This window comes from Pipistrellus hanaki (genome assembly GCF_964339955.1).
Source record: "Pipistrellus hanaki genome assembly, chromosome: X".
Classification (NCBI taxonomy): domain Eukaryota; kingdom Metazoa; phylum Chordata; class Mammalia; order Chiroptera; family Vespertilionidae; genus Pipistrellus; species Pipistrellus hanaki.
In genome coordinates, this window is record NC_140524.1 from 482008 (window position 1) to 505636 (window position 23629).

The 23629-nt window shown below is 38.7% G+C and overlaps 1 protein-coding gene across 1 annotated transcript; it reads left to right on the forward strand.

The window, feature by feature from the left end:
• Nucleotides 1-19880: 19880 nt before the first annotated feature.
• Nucleotides 19881-22381, forward strand: MID1IP1 (MID1 interacting protein 1). Its single transcript, XM_084870040.1, has 2 exons — nt 19881-20132; nt 20371-22381. The coding sequence occupies exon 2, from the start codon at nt 20588-20590 to the stop codon at nt 21137-21139; it is 552 nt and encodes a 183-aa protein (XP_084726166.1). The 5' UTR covers nt 19881-20132; nt 20371-20587; the 3' UTR covers nt 21140-22381.
• Nucleotides 22382-23629: the final 1248 nt, after the last annotated feature.

Consider the following 23629-nt stretch of genomic DNA (forward strand, 5'->3'; position numbering starts at 1 on the left):
TAGGTTCATTTATCAGACAGAGCATGGCAGAAATTTCTTTTCTAAATGGTAACCCACATTCTCCAGAATTCAAAGATATGTCCAACCTAAAATACTCTATTAAATGCATATTAGTAAATCCTTGGAACTCTGAAGGCTTTTTCAGAGGCTGAAAGGTTATACCTTTAAGTGAACTCTCTCTATATATATTTATGAATCATTATGGCCTATTGATTGAATACATGAGATACAATTCTAAGGCATCTGTTTGTCTTATCTAAACAGACTATAAAGTATCCTGTGGACAAAAATACTATCTATAATGCCAGGTTTTGGTACTATTTGCTGTTTACATACTCTTGCTCCTAAATGCTTAAATAAATATATTAATATTAGCATTAAATAATAATAGTAATATGAATGTTTTTCTTATTTATTTTCCATTATGTGTTTATTGTGCACGGAAGAATGTGACTCATACTTGCTGTAATCAAAAATTATAATAGTCATGGTGGAGATGGCTTCTTCAATTACACTGACAGTATATCCAGAAACTAATATGCAATAGGCCTGTCCAGTAAGAAGGAAAAAAATCCATATTTTTAAATGTCATAGAAGCTATTCCTGCAGTTGCCCAGCAGCTGACTTTCAAGTGTTAATAATTAGTTTCTGGGCCAGGACTATTGCTCAGCAGTTAATGTACTATGTGTGCTACACACAAGAGACCTTGATCTGATGCTTGTTGAAATCTCTCCTATCTTCCAATGGGAGCAGGAAGTACTGTGGAGGTTGACACTGGGTGCCTTTAGTGGAGAGAGCTGTGTGATGTATCACCACTCACCAGCCCTCGCCTGAGACCTGTTTAGAGCAAGATTACAGTCTCAGCAGAGCCTCTCATTTCTCCTGGTCACAGGGTTATAGAGCACTTTACAACTTGTGCTACAGGAAACCAGAGAGGGATGTAAATGCAAGACTGGAAGAGCCCCTCCATAAACCTCAGCCAGAGCAGCCTTTATTCACAAGAAGTTTCTACTTTCTCTGCCTCTGAGATAGCTAGATCCATATTTATAGAAAAATGTAAACTTGAAACATGAAATGGAATATGAGTGGACCATATTTTATCTGATCACAAATTTAAGATGCCTTGGAAAGCCTCCGAAATTCTGGCAAGAAAATGGCTCTATCTCAGAATTGGGGTATCTTTACTACTGATCTCTATGGAGCACGTACTAACACTAATGGGAGAACAACCCTAATAAGGTCAACAAAAATGTTCTTGTAATAGAGTTCATTAATAGTGCTGCTAAGTGACTGTTTAAAATGGTTACTACTGCAATCTCTGCTATGGATAAAATACTTTGTTTCATTTTTAACCACTGCTTGGAAATCTATGATTTCCAAATTTTCACCTCTACTCCTTACCTTTAAGACACAAACTGACATTTTAATTTTTATTTTGAATTTACAATTTCTGGGGGGTTTCAGTGATTTTTTTTCAAGTTAACCCATTACAAAATGAGATAATATTCCTTTCTTGAAGTTGTTCAGTTTCCTATCAAAGGGTCCAAGAGCTTCCCAAATTCATAACTTTATAACTTTGTCTCCTTCCCTTCCTCTGCCTCCCATGTACAATTTATCACAAAACTCAGCATTTTTGTCTCTATAATACCTTTATAACATCTATTTATCAATTCACTAAATATTTTGTAAGCAATAGTGGGAAATATTTTAAGTGTGGTTTTGTGCCACAGCTAGGCCTGGGATTAACTTATTTTCATAGTTATTACCCTGAATCAAATCTGTGGTAGATTAAGGATTGCTACAGTATCACTAATCATCCAAGAAATGCAAATAAAAGCAATGATGAGGTATCATCTCACACCTGTCAAAATGGCTACCATCAACAAATCAATAAATGACAAGTGCTGTTGAGGATGTGGAGAAAAAGGAACCCTCCTGCACTAGCTACATCAGACTGGTGCAGCCACTGTGGAGAACAGTATGGAGTTTCCTCAAAAAACTAAAAATGGCTGAAACCGGTTTGGCTCAGTGCATAGAGCATCGGCCTGTGGACTGAAAGGTCCCAGGTCCAATTTTGGTCAAGGGCATGTGCCTTGGTTGTGGGCACATCCCCAGTGTAGGGTGTGCAATAGGCAGCTGATCAATGATTCTCTCTCATCCATGTTTCTAACTCTATCCATCTCACTTCCTCTCTGTAAAAAAATCAATAAAATATATATTTTTAAAAATAAAACTGGGACCCTTTAAAAAAAAAACACAACTAAAAATGGAACTGCCTTTTGACTCAGTGATCTCACTTCTAGGGATGTATCCTAAGAAACCAGAAACACCAATCAGAAAGGCTATATGCATCCCTGTGTTCATAGCAGCACATTTCACCATAGCTAAGATGTGGAAACAGCCTAAATGCCCATCAGCAGATGAGTGGATTAGAAAACTGTGGTACATCTACACAATGGATTACTACACTGCTATAAAAAAGAAAGAATTCTTATCATTTGAGACAGCATGGAGGGACTTGGGAAGTATCATGCTAAATGAAATAAGCCAGTCAGAGAAAGTCAAGCATGACATGATTTCACTCATAGGTGGAATCTAAGTAACAAAATAAACCGATGAACAAAATAGATCCAGAGACATGGAAGCATGGAATAGACTGACAAATCTCAGAGGGAAGGTGGGGGTGGGTGGATGGAAAGAGATTAACCATAGAATTTATATGCATAAATGCATAACCCATGGACACATACAATAGTGTTATGAAGGCCTAGGGGGGGGGGTGTATGGAATAGAGGAGACAAATGGACAACAAAAGGGGACATCTGTAAACTTTCAAAAATAAAGATGCATTTTTAAAAAAAGAGGCCCCATATATTACTTGAATTTGTCATATCAATTTCATTGGGCAGGGATAATTCATGTCCTTAGATTTAAATGTTGATATTAAGTTGTCAATAAACCATTTGAACTCTACAAGTGCTTTGAAGCCATTCTAGATTAAACTTAACTAACAATTTGAAGTTTAGTGTTGTTGACAAAAAACTACTAAGAGGAAGGCTGATGTATAAAAACACGATAATTTTAAAAGTACATAAATATATTGTATAAACAAAATAACAACCTTTAATTATTTAGGTGATTATTATTTTTTTCAGGAGTGGCTTTGGACCCTCACTCACCACTCAGTATATTAAAATACAGCAAGTAAAAAGATGAGTGACATTCATATGTTTTCAAAGCCATAAGCTAGGTTGGCTGTAGTTATTAGGCGTGCTTTATTTTTATACACAGTTAATAAAAACAAACAATTTGATTATAATGTAATGAACACTTTGCCATGTAAAAGCTCATGCAGGAATTGTTTTTCCTTAACATACTTGGGGATATGTATGTAACAATACTAGAAAACATTGAATGATGTAAACTGCAAAAATGAAATATAAAAATACAAGCTCAATACTATGGTGAAGTGATTAATTTCACCTGGGGTAAAATGTGAATAGGGACAAGAGTCAGTGAAGAAATCCTGGAGTGATCACTTATCTTCTAGGGATTGAGGAATAATTTTAACTAATGTGGAGGGAAGAGGCAGAAGGTGAGTGATAGGAGGGAAAATAAATTTTAGTTGAGGGGACTGCATAAGCAAAGTACAGGTTAAATTTGGAGACTGGTGAAGGCAGGTCCCACTGTTCCTGCTACACAGGGTACCATGTGGGTAGGAGGAGAAACAAGTTTGGGAAGGTAGGTTACCATGGACTTTAGAAGACCACCTAGGGCAGTGAATTTGTAGACAATGGAAAGCCAAAGAGATTTTTGAGCAAGAAAGCAACACTACTATAAAATTTATTTTTGTTAAATATGTTGTCAATAAAAGAATTTGAAAGAACTAAATGTTCAGTGCAGAGACCCATACAAAAACAAATAGTTCTTCTCCACAATGTAATATGAAACCACCATGAAAAGGAATAAGGATGATTTCTATATTTTAATACATCTTTATAATCTGTCTTAAAAGACATATTTTTTGCTGTATTTGCCAAAAAAAAAATCAATGGAAGGACAAATAAAAAACTAATAAATATATTTACCTATAGAGGAGAAAAAGGAAGCAGGGTGTAGGAACCAGCAATTAGAATGAAATTCTATCTCTATCTATGAATATGTTTCTGTTTTATTTGTTCATTTATGTTGTCCTTTAGATTCCACATATAAATGAAATCATATGCTATTTGTCTTTCTCTGACTGATTTGTTTTACTTATCATAATATCCTCTAGATACATCCATGCTGTCGTAAATGGTAAGATTTCATACTTTTTTATGGTGAAGCAATATTTCATTGTATACATATACAATGGAATATCATCCACTTGGCTGTTGATGGGAACTTGGCTTGCTCCCATAGTTTGGCTATTGCAAATAATGCTGCAATGAACATAGGGGATGATAAAGGTAAAAGAACTGAGAAGTACAGAATGGTAGTTACCAAATAGAGATGTAAAGGACAACATAGGCAATTTAGTCAAAGCTTCTGCACAGCAAAAGAAACCATCAACAAAACAACAAGAAAGCCCACTGCATGGGAGAACATATTTTCCAATGATATTTCTGATAAGGGTTTAACCTCCAAATTTTACAGAGAAGTCATACAACTTAACAAAAGGAAGACAAACAACCCAATCAAAAAATGGGCAAAGGGTAGGATCCCCTGTAAAGCTGTCTAGACAAGGGCTTTTTTTTTTTTTTGTAAGATTTTTTTTTTATCACTGCTTCCAAAGAGAACATACAGAAGGCCAAGAGACATATGAAAACATGCTCAAAGGCACTAATCTTCTGAGAGATGGAAATAAAAACAACAATGAGATACCATCTCACACCTGTCAGAATGGCTATCATAAACAAACCAACAAATTACAAGTGTTGGAGAGGATGTGGAGAAAAAGGAACCCTTGTGCACTGTTGGTGGAAATGCCGACTGGTACAGGTACTATGGAGTTTCCTCAAAAAGTTAAAAATGGAATTCCCATTTGACCCAGTGATCCTACTTCTAGGACTATATCCCAAGAAATCAGAAACACCAATCAGAAAGGACATATGCACCCCTATGTTCATAGCAGCACAATTCACCGTAGCTAAGATGTCGGAACAGCCTACGTGTTCATCAGCATATGCGTGGATTAGAAAACTGTGGTACATCTATGCAATGGATTACTACGCTGTAGTAAAAAAGAAGAAACTATTGCCATTTGCAACAGCATGGATGGAACTGGAAAGCATTATGCTAAGCAAAATAAGCCAGTCAGAGAAAGTTATATATCATATGATCTTACTCATATGTTGGATATAATGATCAACATAATTTGATGAACAAAAATAGATCCAGAGACACATGGCAGGGGCAGGGGGATTAGAGAGCAACCAAAGGACTTGTGTGCATGCATATTAGCATAACCAATGGACACAGGCACTGGGGCGGTAGGGGCTTGCCCTTGGCAATGGGAATGGCTAAGGGGGGGTCATTTGGGGGAGAGGAGACTTATGGAAAACTTTAGACAATTAAAAATAAAAATAAAAAACCATACAGGCCAATTACAAAGAAAAAAATGGCTACGGTAACAAAAACACCTTTGGCACTGAGCCCCCTGAACCTCACAGGGTTCATAAAAATCAGAGTCCTTCCACTTTGCCCCAAGTGAGTCAGAGTCAGAGTCACTCAGTAAAGTAGCAATTAAAGTTGTTCCCTCACTTTAGCTACCCATATTTTCCTACTGTTGGTGATTATGCTGGGGTCCTTGCTTTCTCTACCTACAGTACTCATCCTGAGCTGATCTAGTAAGCAGCATAGAACCTGCATATTCCCTAGTCACCTGCCTACTTTGATGCCATTACTTCCAAGGCTTCTCAGTTGACCTCACTGAGGTGAACTTGTTCTGATTTTTTCAGCCTCTCTCAGTGCAGAAGTTTCCTGAAGCTGGGGAAGGGAATACCTGGAAGCATCAACATGAACTGGACACACATCAACCAACTGATCTTGACTGTCTGGAGAGGCAACGAGCCTGCTGGACTCTGAAGAATTGGTGGAGTCATTGCATTCTTTACATTAAGGAATTTTAATCCTAGTACCCATATGCTAATTACAATTGTATTAATATCAATGAAGACCACTTTGAAGAACTGTCAAAAGCAAGTATATTTACCCTAAACTGGTGGTGGGTAATATTTTTCTTCATTGTTATCAGGATTCTTTATATCTTACATAGGTTATAATTATTCTCTTATAGCTATTCAATATTTAATCACTGTTTAAAGAAATATTCCATCTACACTCTAGGGGAGTTTTAAGGTTTTCTTCATCTGAGTTCAGGTTCCAGCTCCAACATGATGATGGGAAATGATAGCAGAGAAAAATGCTCATAATCATTATGCTAAGTGAAATAAGCCAGTCAGAGAAAGATAAATATCACATGATCTCACTCATTTATGGAATATAATGAACAACATAAACTGTTGAGCAAAAACAGATCCAGAGACAGATCAGACCGTCAAACCTCAGAGGGAAGGCAGGGGAGGGTGTGGGTAAGGGGGAGAGATCAACCAAAGGACTTGTATGCATGCATATAGGCCTAACCAATGGACACAGACAACAGGGGGTGAGGCCATGAGTGGGGAGATAGGGGGAAATGGGAGAATAAGGAAACATATGTAACACCGTAATCAATAAAGAAATTAAAAAAAGAAAAATGTTCATAATAAAATGTGCAATGGAAGAAGTCTACCAATCTTTAATTGCCTTAAAATTATATATACATATTTAACATATACAGTAATATCTGGATGCTATGTATAGAAACAATACTATTATAAAATAAGACAAAATGTTATTAGTGACTATCTTTTAGGAAACATGATTATAGGTGACTTTCATTTCTTTTTTTTTACTTCTCTATATTTTCCAAATCTCCACCACTGAATATAGTTATTTTAATAATTTGACAGGATAAAATAAGGATGACATCATATATTTAGGGAGCCAGAAGCAAGATGAGAGTGGAGATCTGAATAGAAGGCAGACCATGTAGAGCTTTGTGAGCTATCTCAGGACGTTGACACTCTATCTTTTAAATGGAAATGGGAGGCCACTCGAAGTCTTTAACAATGATTGGAATTGGGCCCAAGCTGGATTTCTAAAAGCCCACGCTAGATTCAGGGTTTTCAACAAAATATAGTGAAGTAAAAGCATATTTGTTACACTTTTTTGCTCAAAGCTCACAGGTTTAAATGAAGGAAAACAAAATTCGTTCTACAACAAAACTAATAAATGGCTACTATAATCCAAACCCGTGAAGGGTTTTTGCATTTGGGCAAATTTATGGGCTGATGCTGGAAGGTAACAAGTAATTGTCCATGTCTCAAGCAGGGTATAAATATCTCTGTACATAAGTGAGGGGGTTTTGTGGCAGCTACAAGCAAGCCTTTAGATGTACTGCTGAGGTTGGACTGGGGGAATGAGTGGGCCATAGTATAGGGATCATCCCTGTGCAGACATGTATTCACCCTGAAGAACTACAGACAAAGCCATGGTGAAGAAAAGACACCTGGGATATGCCATTTTTGTTTTCCCCAGCACAGATGAGGTAGGAGTGTCTTTCCTTCACAATCTAGATGAGGCAGAGATAATAACAGATTGCCATAAGGCTGCTGACAGCCATAGTCAGAGAGCAAAGAAAAACCAACCAATCAAACTAAACCAAACCAAAGCAAAACAGACAAAAACAAACAAACAAACAAACAAAAAAAACACTACATACTCGTGTTTCCCCGAAAATAAGACATCTTCCGAAAATAAGACCTAGCGCATGGAAAGATAAGACATCCCCTGAAAATAAGACCTAGCGCGCAACTTTGGGAGAAAAAATTAATATAAGACACTGTCTTATTTTCGGGGAAACGGTATATACATAAATCCATGAAAGAAAAACATTTCAGTGAGCTGATTTGTTAAAGCACCTAATATCCCCTGTAAATGACACCTTCCCTTTAGGTGTGTGCTGAGAGATTTTGAAGACAGTTAACCCTTGGGATGAGATATAGATATAGCCACAAGGTTTTCTAAGTCACTATACCTGATTGAAAGTTGCAGGCTACCACAACATACTTCTTTTTATCTTTCCTTTTGTTGTTGTTGCTGTTGCTGCTGCTGTTAGAAGAAAATTTATCTACAACAAAATGCCCAAATCTTAAGCTTACAATTCAGTGAGTTCTGACAAATACATAGACTTTGTAATCACCATTCTGATGGTGGGGATGAGGACAAATATGTGATATCTTAATATCACATAGTTGATATTGGATTTTCAGTTGGAGGGGATGAGGACAAATATGTGATATCTTAATCAGTTGGAGGGGATGAGGACAAATATGTGATATCTTAATCAATAAAGAAATTTAAAAAATAAAAATAATAAAACAAAATAGAACAATTCCACCACCCACCTTGCAGTCAGTCTCTAATTCCTTTCCCCACATTAATATTAATTTTTAATTATTAGTTTTCTTTGTGTCCTGATTAGGAAATATTTGCCTTCCTAAAGTCATAGTCTCCTATATTTTATTTTAGAAGTTTATAGTTTTAGTTTGTTTGCTTAGGTCTATAATTCATCTAGAAGTAATTTTTATATGGTGTGAGGTGATTTATTTTAAACATATAGCTAACTAGTTGTTCTAGAAACACTTTTTAAAATCACCTTTCTTTCTCCCATTGAATTATCTTGGCCTCATTATTATAAGTCAAATGTATACCTATCTACTTATATATGTGTTATATTTTGTTTCATTAATTTATGTGTCTTTCTGTCTTGATTTTGGTAGCTTTTAAATCATTAAGATCAGATAATATGAGACTCTACTTTTTTTTTTTAATCCCAAGGCTATATTGGCAATTCTAGGTTTCGTTTCATGTGTGTCTGATGCCCCAAACTCTAATATCCTCAGTACAGTGAGATTGGTATACTCTGCTTGGTCTGCACCAAGATGGATCATGCCCCAAATCTTAGCCATACCTGATTGAGATGATTTACATAATGAGAGTTGGGACTTTTTAACTTTTTGAGTTGATGACAACATAGATGAGAATTTGGTTGCAGAGTTAATGCTTAATGAATTAAGACTTTTGAGGATCTATATTGCACATGGGATAGATATGATTTGGGGTGAGCAGGAAGACAGGCTGGGGATGGGCTGAACTAGGTTAAATAGTGTCCTTGAAAAGTTCATGTCAACCCAGAACCTCAGAATGTAACTTTATTTAGAAATGGTATTTGCAGATATAATTAATTAAGTTGATATGAGGTCATAATGGATTATAATATACATGGGGCATATTGTCCCTCAGAGCCTCCAGAAAAAAAAAAGCCTTTCTAAACCTTGATTTCAGACACTTTACTGTGAGACAATAGGTTTATGTTCCTTGAAATCATCAAGTTTGTGGTACTGTACTTTGTTACAGTAGCCCTAGGAAGGAATGCAATGGTACCTGAGCTCCTTCTCCCTCACTAGTTAGCCCACGTGGGGTTTCTTCTGTTAAATAACAGTTGTTGGGGCCTCGATCACATATCCTTTACCTATGATTCTCATTTATCTCTCCTTTTTCAATTTTGTAGAGGTATAATTGAAATGCCCTATTTCATTTCTCTTTTGCATGCACTGAGGATTTGGAGGAAGCTCCAGGCAGTGTCAAGAGATGATCCCCTCCCCCATGTAACCTCCTGATGATCACACTGGCTTAGCTGACATAGAATTTCCAGAACCATTTAATTAAATATATATTTAAACAGTAAAAATGGCCTCAAACAAATTTTTTCATGACAAAGGATACCATAAAGTAAATAAAAATACCTGGAAATATATTTTAGCTCACAAGGAAAAGGCACACAAAAAGCTCTTACAAATTGATAAGAAAATAAGAAAAAATTCAATAGAAAACTGAGAAAAGAGTATAAACAGACTAGTAACAGAAGTGCGATTCAAATGGCAAAATTATATGAAAATATGCTGAAATTCATGAGTAGTTAGAGAAATGAAAAGTGAATAAGCAATGGTCACTTTATATACAATAATGTGGCAAAATAAAGGACAACTTCTTGGCAACAATGTAGGGGATAATGTCTTAAATTGCTGGTTCAAGTGAAGCATCAGAGCCTTATTTGAAATGTAACTTGGACATAGACAGCTTGTGGCTGGTAAAGCCTCTCATAGATGTCACCTACACATAGTTTCTTATGGATTCATGCTTTATGTGTGGGTATCTTTCTTATGGTGACAAATGGATGCTGCTTCTGAAACACCAAACTGGTTTTCTGATGGTGAAAAGGAAGGACAAATAGGAAAAGGCAAAAGCATATGCCAGTGTAGTTTGTCCTATTTTAAAACGTTTTTCCCGAAAGCCACTGAGAAACTTGCTCTCCTTTCTGTAATGTGATCATATCCTGGAGATATTTCGAAGGTTGAGCCAGGGTGATTTATTGATGGGTTCAAGGTTATGTTAGGAGAGAAATAAAAAAGTAAAAAAATGCATAATTAAAAAAATGCAGCTGCCCTCAATTAAAAGGAAATGCACAATTATAAATAAGTTATACCAAAAGATTTTTTTTTTTAAAAAAAAAAGAAGATGCTGACAAAGAGATTTAAAATATACTGGCAGGTCTCAGGAAATATGGATAATAACAAAATAATTTTGCTGAGAACCTAGTATTACTCTAAAAAATAAAGGCCATTTAAAAAAGAAAAAGTCAGTCAGAAAAAGCTAAGAACCATATGATTTCACTCATATGTGGAATATAAAACTTAAACTCATGAAGAAACAGCAGCATGGTGGTTTCCAGAGGGAAGGGAGTAGGGGAGAGGGTATTCTAATATGTGTGACAGGAGAAGATTTGACTTTGGGTGGTGGGCACATTGTGCTATATACATATTTATAACATGGAAATCCATACCTGAAACTTGTATGATTATGTTAACCAATATCACCCCAATACATTGAATTAAATTTTTTAGTTAAAAAAAATACCTGAGCCCTAGCCGGTTTTGCTCAGTAGATAGATTGTCGACTTGCCGACTGAAGGGTCCTGGGTTGATTCTGGTCAGGGCATGTACCTTGGTTGCGGGCACATCCCTAGTGGGGGGTTGCAGTAGGTGGCTGATCCATGTTTCTCTCTCATTGATGTTTCTAGCTCTCTAGCTCTCTCCCTTCCTCTCTGTAAGAAAATCAATAAAATATATATTTTTTAAAATACCAGAAACTCATAGACATAGACAACAGTATGGTGGTTACGAGAGGGAAGGGGTGAAGGTATAGCAAAGGACAAAGGGGGCCAAATACAGTGACGAAAAGTGATTTGACTTTGGGTGGGGGACACACAATGCAATATATAGATCATGTATCAAAGAGTTGTACACTTGAAACCCATAGGTAGAGGGTTGTGTTCTACAAGAAAGCAAATTAATATCTTATGCTTGAATAAATAAAAAATAGACTTCTGAGCAAACATGACATTAGGTAGTAATATCCTAAGCACTCTATTTTCCAGCCATGAAGGAATTACAAATGTTATAAAGAAATGTGCAGTACTTGAACTAATTGGTTGGAAGTATGAAAGGCTTGATCCCTATAGTAGGCCAAGAAAAACATTTATAAAAGCAGCAGAACTGGTCAGTCTTAATGGCATCCAATTTGCAACAGCTTGGATCTAACGAAGTTGAATGTGCTGTCTGAAACTAAATAAAATAATACTATTGAATGAACACACAAACTCACACTTAGATTTTTTATTTATTTAACATTTCATAGACTCTCAAGAATCTTCAATATGTAATATTCTGGATTCTACATGCAAAGCTCAATAATATTTTAGATAATCTAGTAGAGGAGACTAATGGAGGAGATATGTGTTTTAATACTTAGCCATATTGTTCAATTTTTTTCTTACAAATTTTTGTTAAATAAATCCAGATTGTTCTTTCTAAACCCCCAAATCTAATTACTATGTAAATCACCTCAGCATTCCCACTTATATTAATGGCTTAAATTAGTATTAAAATGATATTTGAGTCCTGTCAATAGGAGCCAAGGAAGTCATTTCTATTGATATTGTGTAGCTCAAAATAAATATTTATGACAAATATTGCTGACTGAACTCTATGCCAAAAACACTTTATATTTCCAGCCAAAGTAATCACTGACTTTGCACAAAATGAAATTATATAAGGCACTCTGTGTTTTAAAGTTGGAAAACGTATGTTTCTTTGTTTAATATTTTTCCAGGAACAACATGATAATTATAACAAAGTTCAAGTTGCTAATAATTATGTACACATGATTCTATTTTAAAATTTCTACTAATTGTGAAACCATTTAGGAAAAAGTAAATTGGCCATGTTATCCATTTTGGTGGATAATTTGAAATATCTGATATATACTATCCTGTCTTTGAAGTCCACACTTGTTGAAACCCAAAGATTATATATTGTTTAATACCCTACTGTGCAAAGATTATCTTTGCCAGTTTGGCCTACAAAAAATTGAATTTTAGATCAGCTTAAAGCAAGGAATTGTATAACAGAGGCAGATTCCCATTAATAAATGTGATGTGCAAATGTACTTTTAGAAATGGTATTTAGGGGGTTTATAGGAAAATACTGTTCTAAAGGAATTGTCTCTGAGAATATGATCTGTCCAAGACCAAAGCTTGAAGTAGAGAAAAAGAACAGTAGTTTCTGGCCAAAGGGCCCAAAGTTAAAAGGATTTATTATACTTCTTTTCTACTCCCACTTAATATTTGGGTTCACAAATGTTTTTACCAAAAACAATATTGAGAGCTTTTAATTCCAAACCAGATTATCAAACCAGACTGCTGACTGACTGACTCTCTCTCTCTCTCTCTCTCTCTCTCTCTCTCTCTCTCTCTCTCTCTCAGAATTTTATATTAATGGAATGTTAAAAAATATATTCAAGTATAACATATATGAAGAAGAAAGTTCAAAAATAAGTGTCAGCTTAACAAGTTTTCACAAATTGAACACACTTGTACTCTGGAACCTAGCACTCAGATGAATAAATGGAACATTACTATACATGCTAAATTAAATGAAATATTAAAATTAATTTTACTTGAATTTTGAATAGTAAGTGAAGTACCACTGACGGTAATACTGAACTTTGGAAAGAGATTCTTTACTACAGAATATATTGGTTCATAAAATATTCCTTTAAGTTGAGAAAAAATATTTAGAAAATTATTAAGATGCTGGTGTCTTCATTTTTTAAATCGCACAATTTGGTTTTAGACTGCAATAAAAGCTGATTAGTGTGCTACTCTCTATTTCTCCATCTTCCAATTTTGTTGTTTGCCTTGTTTTTACATTGGCAGTGTTTAAAATATTTATTCTGCTTTGAAACCATAGTACCCACATTGTATAATCTTATTTCTATATTTAAATGGATTCAAGCTAAACATGAATCTCTTCAGGGTGTCTCTATTCCTGAGTTATTTATTTTTATTCATTTTTTGTTTGCAGAATTTTATCACTGAAAACGTTTATTTCAACTAAACCTCTGAGTTCATGTTTGATATCTCCAACTTTTTTGGTGTCTTCTTTTCTTGCTTGGATACTTGAAGACTCTTTTCTTCCTTGAAGTAAAACAATATAACTAGATTGATATTCAATGTGAACTTTTTTGAACAAATTTACTTAATACACAGTGTGATTATTAAATCGGCAGATGTATATATTTTATCAAGGGAATTTTTCTATATATCTGATTTTTTTGTTTCAATGTTGAGATCTTTAACTCAATGACATCAATTATGTGTATATTGTGTTATCTTTGTCTTCTATATAAATATATACTTTCTATTTTTAACTCTTTGTGTCTTTTCTCTGTGATTATCTGAACCCTTCACTGTATGCCAGTAATTTAACATTCTGTCATGCCATTTGTTTCCAGTTCACTTATTAACTCTTTAGTGTTTTTTATTCAAATCTTCTTTCCTTTACTTTATGATTTTCATTTTTATAGTCTTCTTAATGATTCATTATTTTTCCTATTTTTACTAAGGTTTTATATAGTTAGAATATTGTGTGGGTTGCATTTGCTTCCAGAGTTATATCTTTTGCATATTTTTTTATTTGGGCTTTAGTTTATTATTAGTTTTTCATGCTCATGATTATGAGATTAGCCTAAGTACTCTGTCAAGACCTAATATGATGTAAGTGAATTCTCCTCTTTCCAGTGCACATTATCTAGGTCCAATTTTCTTTATTAAAAGAGTAAATTATGGTATGAAACTATTGAACCTTTCTATCAGATAATATTGTACTTATGATATCATAGCCTCAAAAATTATTGTATATATATATATATATATATATATATATAGCTATGCATTATATATATATATATATATATATATAAATTGTATATATGTAACAATATAATGGGATAAAAGATAGTTTTATATAAAACCACATATAATCCAGAGACATTAAAACATGCAACAGACTGATATAAACATGCAACAGACTGATATATTTTAGAAGGGGATCGGTGGGGAGAGATTAACCAAGAACTTATATACATATATGCATAGCCCAGGGACAGAGAATAGTGTGGTGAAGGCCTGGGGATAGGGCAGGAGCATGGTGGATACAGGTCAATGGGAGGAAAAGGGCAGGACATCTATAATATAATACTTTTAACAATAAAGATAAATTTAAACAAACATTTATATCAAAATTAGGTTAGGACTTGAACATATGAAATATTTTTTTCTCCATATGTTACTTTAGTATTATAAGTTGGAAACAATATAATTTCAGAATTCAAACTAACCATGACAACAGAAAACAGGATAGAGAGACAAGAATACTCTTATCATTCCTTCTATGCTCTACCCCTGAACAATAACCCCTTGTTTGTTCCTTCTATGCTAATAGTGCAGTAAGGTGCTGGAATTCTAAGAGATTCAGGAATAATCAAATTGAGAAGCTCCTCTATAGTGGGTAAGCAAACCTGAGTTTTGCACTTTTCTTATCTACCATACTCAAATTAAATGCATCAGTTTCTATATAGTTTAGAGTTCTCAAAGATGTAGAAATGTTGAGAACATAACAAAAGGTAGTCTTTAGTATTTTCAACATTCCTATGCTCCATTCTTCCTGATTATGAGGCTAAATAGATTTTTTTTAAAATGAGATTGTGACAAAATGCTAACTCATATTCAGAATCTGAAAGCTTAAGGTTTGAAGCCATCAGACTCACTACTGCCTTGTTCTAGGTTTTTGCAAATTCCTGTCTATCTTTTCCCAAATAAATGTTCATGGGCATGTTTCCTATGATAATTAACATTAGATTACTTCACCCTCAATTTTAATCCAAAATATTATGATGCTACTTCTGCATTTTTAATCATGCAACAGTGGTTCTTCTGTGGCAGATGATACAAATGTCCTGACTCCATCAGAGGAAAATTGGCTATTAACTTGGGATTTTAGCAAGATACTTAGCAAGGTCTCTCATAATATTCTGTGGTCAAGAAGAAAAATATAGGCTAGATGATTATATAATTAATGTGATTCACAGCTGGCTGAAACAACATATATGAAAAGGTGTTAATTAATAGACTGATAGCAAGCTAAAGTAGCTCTCCAAATATTCTACAGCACTTTGCCCTTTGCCCAGTGCTACCTTTTACTTATTATCAATAACCTGGATGAATATATATAATACTTATCAAAATCTGGGTAAGATCCAAATACATTAGATCACAGAAATAGAACCTAAATATTGAAACAGACTAGGGTAATGGGCCAAAACTAATAAGATAAAGTTTAAGTAAGACAAATACAAAGTTCTGTACTTTAGTCCAAAATGTTCTGCCTTGCTCATAAATTGAATACACAAAATTTTGTTAACCAGAAGCATATGGATTTAGCTGTTAAAAGAAGTCCATTAAATGTTAGGCAGCATTGTAATAATAGATATTTTTTGGGTTGTAGAAAGAAAATTGGTTCTAGTATCGGAAAACTAGGTCAATTCCTAATTCTGCTACTTTGGTCTCTTAAACTCTCTAAGCCTTAATTTTGTTGTGAACTTAAAATGTGTTAATATGTCTAAGTTCCAAGCACTTGTTTGCAACAAATATGACCTAGAAAAGTTACAATTTCCAATAAAATTGGTGGCTGTGCCACTCCATTTTGTGTTTGGGAATGAATTGCAAGGAACTGGAGCTACTTCCAAAGACAGTGACTAGGATGGATGAGGACCTCCAAGGAGGACAGGAAGGACTGTTGCAGGAACTGGAGATAACTGCCTTGAAGAATAGTGGATTTAAAGGACATGGTATCTACATTCAAATATCTGATGGTGAACTGGTGCCCTCCTGGAGGGCTTCAGGAGGGAGAACTAAAAACGGAGAAAGGAAAAGACAAGAATGTGGGCCAGGGTGAGCACTTGGGGATGTTGTGTGCGATTTCAGCACAACTAAGTGGTTAGACTACAGACCTTCAACATGACTGTGTAATGTCATATTTCTAGGTCACTTTACATGAAGTGGTTCCTGCCTAAAGTCAAAATAAACCAGAAGCTCCACTATCTTGGGTTGGGCTGGTTTCTAGTCTTGCAATTATATTACCCTTCCTCCAGCTCTAGTATAAACTTCTTATTTCTTCAATCCGCCTTCTTTGACCACTTTACTCTTGCTCTCTATTGTATTAATTTTTGGACGTTTAAAATGCCACCTTTCCCAGAACTGAACTATCCAAAGGATACAGTATAACAGATAATTTCTGGATACTTTTTAGAAGATGGGCTAGCAAAGCATGATTTCCTGGTTGCTGAAGTAAGAAGGTAAAAGGAGAATTAAGAACCGGAATTTAAGAGCTTCAGAGTTGGAGCTATGGACCAATGAGTAGGGAGGGCGCCAACCTGACAAATCTTTTTCTGAAAAGGAAGTGGAGACACAATCTTGAGTGCTTTGGCTTCAAGTACTCAAAAGTTGTTTGCTCAACGCATTACTTCCTTTGTTATTCCAAGGCCAAGGAAGGCTAGAAAACCAGGTTGCTCAGCACCTCCAGCCCGTTCCTTACGGTAATTGTGAAAGTGCCTAGTGCAACCAGATAGGCTGCTGCCCACCTCTGACTTGTCCAGGGCACACCCGCTTGCTTCCCACTAGTGACTCCAGAGAACCATTTCTTTTTCTTTTTCTTTATCTTTTCCCCCCTTTTTTCTTTCGTTCTTTTCTTTTTCTTTCTTTCTTTCTTTCTTTCTTTCTTTCTTTCTTTCTTTCTTTCTTTCTTTCTTTCTTTCTTTCTTTTTTTTTTTAAGCCACTGGTAGGGGAAAATTGGCTGAGCGCCGGTTGTCAGTGACGCGGCAGTGAGTCTGGCGTGGCTAAGGTGAAAGAGGACGCTTGGGGGAGGGAGACCTGACTCCTGACTGGTTGGGAACGAAGGCTTATTTGCATAACGCTGTAAGACAGCATTTGATTGGCTAAAGCCAGAGGGGCGGTGGTGGGGTGATTCCAAAGGCCCGCAGTTCTGGTCCAGAACCTTTCCATTCCGGAGTTACCCCTGTGGCCTTAAGTTGTTGTGCAGCTCCGGGGGAGCTGAGGACACCGCCTTTGGGAAGTTCTGTAGGCAGGTGCATGAGCCATCTTTTCCTTAAGAAATGTGAAAGAACAAGGGTAAGAGTCAAGAAACTGGGGGGTGGAGAGTGTCCTGGAAACCAGAGAAAGAAAAACAGACCAGGAAAGAGGAGGAGGCCAAAAAGAAGGCAATGGGGGCTTTCTCCCCAGCTGGGCTCCCCCCACCCCTGAACCCCTTTTCTAGATCACTTTAATTTCCATTTTCTGTGAGTTATTGTCACACTTTGCTGTGACTGAGAAGAAAAAGGGCAGGATTCTGGCATTTCATTACTCAAATCTGAATACCAAGTTTTCATCCAGAGGCATAGGTACTTAAAATACCAACAGGGTTTGCCATTGGGGACAGAATATGTTTTAATTAATGAGAGGCTCAGCTAGTGGAAACTGGATATGTGTTTTTCTCTTGCAATGCTGTATGTCTCATTGGACAGGATTTAAAGTCAACCTGGACTACTTTGTACTCTCTTGCTGCCTAAGCACTGGGGAGGGGGGGTGGAGGTGGAGGGCGTCTGTGGCTCACACTCATCATAGAATTGTCCTACATTTTGAGGGTTTCTGATTCTGCCCACAAACACCTGGTGTCTATGATGAGGTCCTATATGAGCAAGTACAAATAATCGTTGTAAAGTGCATTGCAATTTACATATTTTTAAATCCATTATCTTCAACCAAAATTTGACGTGGCTCATGGGAGAAGCTACCTAAGGCTGAACAAGTTTCTAAGTCTCCATGTGTGCAAAGAGGAAGGGTGAGATTATTTTAATGCTTCAAGTTTATGTAGTGCTTTTTGCTCTATATTTTTCTTTTCATTGATCCAAAGATCCTGATAGGTAGGTTGAGCAGGTAATATTATCCCAATTTTATAGGTAAGAAAACATGGGCTGTAATCTGGTGCCCATAGGCACTGGGAGGGGACCATCCCCAGACTGGGCTTGGTGTCCAGGGATCACTGACTTGTGTCTCATTGAGTCTTTGCTGCATCAAATCAGATTGTCATTCAAAAGACAATTAGGAAGATTATTTGCCATGGAAAAAAAAACAAATATAGATTGTAAAGTGAAATAAATAAACCTCTTTATATGCTCTTTGCTTTTGGCACTTTTTGTCCTGCAAGGAAATACTGTACTAAAACTACTCTTGGAAGGTTTTAGAGAAAAATGATTTAAAGTTAGAAACGAGTCTTGTTGAATTATTTGTAGGACTGTAGGAGAAGACTGGTAGATGAAGGATGTGACAAGGGAAGTGAGATTATAAAAAAACAAAAATGAAAACGGGCTGTGGTTTGGAATATCAAAGTGAAAAATTAAGGTTTGAGGCCCTTAAAAGTTAATCCAGTGATATGGTGCATAGCTTATTAAGGCCCTATTAAATGGCTTTGCATTTTAAGAGGTATCTTTGGAAAGAAATACTTCAAACACCACCACCACCCCCATTAACACATTATTGGAAATCTTCCTACTTTTCTGTTAAATGTTGAAAGATGCAACACCAGGCCTAACTACTGTCACCCTCTCCTGGCTCTCTGCATTGGGGCTGTCCAGCATCACTGAGTAGGGGGATTTGGACAATAGCCAGAAATTTAGTTACTTCTTCTAATTTCCATGTTTGATCTTTTGGGAAAAAATGAGCAGATTTGATGGTGGGTCACTCTATCCCTGGCAGCAACTATTACAAGAAAGACTGAGAGTCCCCAGCAACTGGCCAAGGACAGGGCCACAGTGGAAGCACTAAGAGTCCACGTGCACCCCGACCGTGCCCAGCCACCCTTCTTATGTAAGAGTCCCGGGATAGAGTTGCGGGTCGCTATTTCCCAACAGCTAATAATAAACCAGGACAGTAGTTTCCCGGTTGAAGCCACTATTGGTGAGTGGTTTAGAGGCTCATTTTGCAACCAGAGCGCGTGCATTTCGGTCATCCTATTCCAGGAGCACCGGCAAGGCCCACCCAACCCTGGCACTGCAGCCCGCCCTCTTGCCAGCCAGGATGCTGGCATTTTCTTTACCCGCGCAGTTCCTCGCCCTCCCTCAACTGGACTGCTTAGCTCTCGCGCTGGTGGGGTGCGGTTGTTCCAGCCCAACCCGGGAGCTGCGCCCTCCCTCCACCCCGGCATCAGGCGAGAGGCGGAGCTGGCCTGGCCGGCCCCGCCCTCGCTGTAGAAAGGGCCAGGGAGTGTTACTCCCGGTCATCCTGACTCGGGACTTTTATCTCGGCGCAGTTGGGAGGCGGGAGGAGGAGACACCGGGGGTGGCCCTGATCGCTGGCGACACCTTTCTGGGGCTCTATAAATTGAGCACCTGGGATGGGTAGGGGGCCGACGCCACCACCACCAATCCAGTCACAGTCCGGTCACTGACCACAGCAGTGCCCACAGGCAGCGGCCATCAGCTGCGAGAGGCTGAGCTACTCAGCGACAGGGATCCTCCAGGCCAGGACGAGGTGGGTGCCCCGGCCCCATCTCTGCTCCAGTCCACGTGTGTACTTGGACTCCGCTTTACCGGGGTGGGGAGCGACCCTTCCTCCTTTCCGGGGCCCTGGGCTGGTGAGGGGCGGGATAGCCCGGCTACACCTGGGCGAAGTCCCAGGGGAGCAGTGATCGCGGAGGGGGGAGTGTGCGGGCGGGGACGCCGGGTTCCCTGGTAGAGTGAATAATCTTCTCTTCGCCCCCCTCTCCCAGCCAGGTCAGGGCTCGACCCACAGACCACGCGCCGCCATCGCTAGCTACTGGACGCCGCAGCCGCACATCCCGCAGGGCGGGTCTGGGAGAGGGCGGAGGAGGAGCCGGAGTCCCGCCCGGACCCCGGCGAGGCTGTCCCAGAGCCCCCGAAGGCGGGCACCCCCTCGCCTCAGCCGGCCGTCCCGCGCTCCTGGGCTTCAGCATCAGCGAGGTCACCATGATGCAAATCTGCGACACCTACAACCAGAAGCACTCGCTCTTTAACGCCATGAACCGCTTCATCGGCGCCGTAAACAACATGGACCAGACGGTGATGGTGCCCAGCCTGCTGCGCGACGTGCCCCTGGCCGAGCCCGGGCTGGATAACGACGTCGGCGTGGAGGTAGGCGGCGGTGGCAGCTGTCTGGAGGGGCGCACGTCTCCGGCCGCTGGCGAGGGCAGCGCCAATGGCAGCTTCTTCGCGCCCTCCCGGGACATGTACAGCCACTACATGCTGCTCAAGTCCATCCGCAACGACATCGAGTGGGGGGTCCTGCACCAGCCGCCACAGCCTGCGGGGAGCGAGGAGGGCGGCACCTGGAAGCCCAAGGACATCCTGGTGGACTTGAGCCACTTGGAGGGCGCGGACACCTCCGAGGAGGACCTGGAACAGCAGTTTCATTACCACCTGCGCGGGCTGCACACTGTGCTCTCCAAACTCACGCGCAAAGCCAACATCCTCACCAACAGATACAAGCAGGAGATTGGCTTCAGCAATTGGGGCCACTGAGGAGGTTCGCCCACCGCTGACCAGCACCCTTCCCTGCCCCATCTCTTACCCTCTCTTTTCTCAAAGCTGTTTTCTTTTTGGCTGTAGGGCGTGATGGGCCTAAGGCAAATTTGGGGGGCTGAGTATGTGAAAGGTGTGCAGCAGGGCTGCAAGGAGGAGGGGGCCTCTTTTGGGAGAAGAGACCAGAAGAGAAAGAAGGTAAAAGAGAAGAGAGGAGAGGAGAGGAGGGGAGTCGAGGGGAGAGGAGAGGAGAAGAGAGGAGAGGAGGGGAGAGGAGGAGGGGAGAGGAGAGGAGAGGAGAGGAGAGGAGGGGAGAGGAGGGGAGGGGAGGGGAGAGGAGGGGAGGGGAGGGGAGGAGAAGGGAGGGGAGGGGAGGAGAAGGGAGGGGAGGAGAGAGGAGGGGAGAGGAGGGGAGAAGAGGAGAAGGAGAGGAGTGGTGACTGAGAGGGCGGTTGCTCAAGGACCTCATTGCCTCCTGTGGGACTGTGAGGGGAGGAGAAGTCTGTTCTACCTTGGTGGGAATGCAACTGGGCTGACGCCCTGCATTCAGCCTGTGCCTTTCCTGGAATTTCTTTACTGTTCTTTCCGGTGGAAGAGGGCCGAGAAGGGGCCAAGCCAGGGCGCGGCTCTGGGTTGCCACACTTGGGAGCGCCGCCCAGAAGAGCTGGGCGCTGGGGAAGGCGGGGCACGCAGCAGCTTCCCTCCTCCCCCGCGCTTGGGCGCTTGGGCGCTTGGGCTGTTGGAGGCTGCAGCAGTTGCTAGGATTGCATCAGTCTTCCTGTTTGCACTATTTCTTTTTGTAACCTTGGCCCTTTCTTAAGTATTTCAAACCTCCTCCTTGCTCTGAAACTTCGGTGATTCCATTGTGATAAGCGCACAAACAGCACTGTCTGTGGGTAATATTGGTACTACTTTGTTTTAATTATTTTCTTTTCCACACTATAGTCGTCCTGTGGCACTCTACCCGTGCCTTTCTGGCCACCCCTGTCCCCATCCTAGTGAGTTTAAGTTGGCACTGTGCCAGTTTGTATGAAGCTTGCCATTCAGCCAGTGGAAATAATATTATTATGAGAAAGTGGACTTGTCTGAAATGGAACCAACTGATGTTCTATCAGTGTTGTACATAGAATGATGAAGAGTTCCACTGTTGTTATATGTCTTAAATTTATTTAAAACTTTTTTAATCCAGATGTAGACTATATTCTAAAAATAAAAAAGCCAAATGTGTTAATAAAACTCCACAAAAGTTTGTTGCTCTTTAATCCATCAATGAATGACTTAGTAGTTAAATGAAAATAAATTATTTTTAGCAAATTTTATTTTCCTTCTGATATTTTAAGATAGTGGATAATCATCTCTGTAAGTATTCAGTTTTATTTGCGAAGCAGCTCTGGACAAAATTTACTTCCAAACTTTTTATTTCTAATTCAGTACCAAGATAGGCCCATAAACCTCAACAAAAAGTTCATAAGTATTCAAAGTATTTAGAAAGGTACAAATATAGTACTTCTGAACAAAGTTGACCAGTTTATTGGAATGTTTAATTAACATTTTGATGTTTTTTAAGAACCTTAACCACAAACAAGTTTTGAGGCATAAAAACTTACCTTAAGGTGCAAATCTCTCTTGACTACTAAGTAGTGAAGAATTAGAAAAGAAATACAAGGTAAATTAGTGCATACACCTTGCAAGTCTTTATTTACGAATGTCTTATGTTGGTCTTAAGAGTTTCTTAAATGTGTGATAACACGTGCTCTGGTCTCTCAGCAGTTCCCAGTGAATTGCTACAGTTTGTCAGGCAGTGTCCGCAATGCTTCCAGTTTTTCAGTGGACACTATGCAATTGTGGATAGCTGATGTGGTCAAGGCTGCAGTAGGACTCTTGGGAAGGGAAAACTTAGATGCCATTCTGATGCTTTCCCAGGATGGTGGGATGGGTGAAATCCATTGCTCTGTGTTTTCTTTTTATTTCATTATGGGGAATACGTGGGGAATATGTGTTACATCAACTTCAGTTTCTAAACTAGCAGTCATGAGACCTCTCTAAGCTTATAGACCTTGAATTTAATATACATATAACTGTTGCAGTTTTTTAAAGCAAATGTCTGTCTGGTATGGACAATTCAAGTGTATTACCAACTTTTAGCAGCAGTGACAAAATGGGAAAGTGTTGAGACAAGGTGCTTGCTGATGTCAGAGAAAGTCAATTGTTAAATATAAAGATAAGCTGAGCAGCACAAAAAGTAAGATATAGAGCTTATTGCTTTGTATTCCTATAAACATCAAAGTGCAAGCCCCCCCCCCCAAAAAAAAATACAAAGAAAAGAAATTACAGAAGCCACCAAGAAAGGAACACGGAGACTTTGAAACCTGAAAGTGTATGCTCAGATCCTCTTGTTCCTACTTCATAATTACAAGTATTTTAGCATCCAAGCTTGTTGCTGCATTTGAAATTAGGTATAACAATAATTATAATGCTTACTTCATGGAA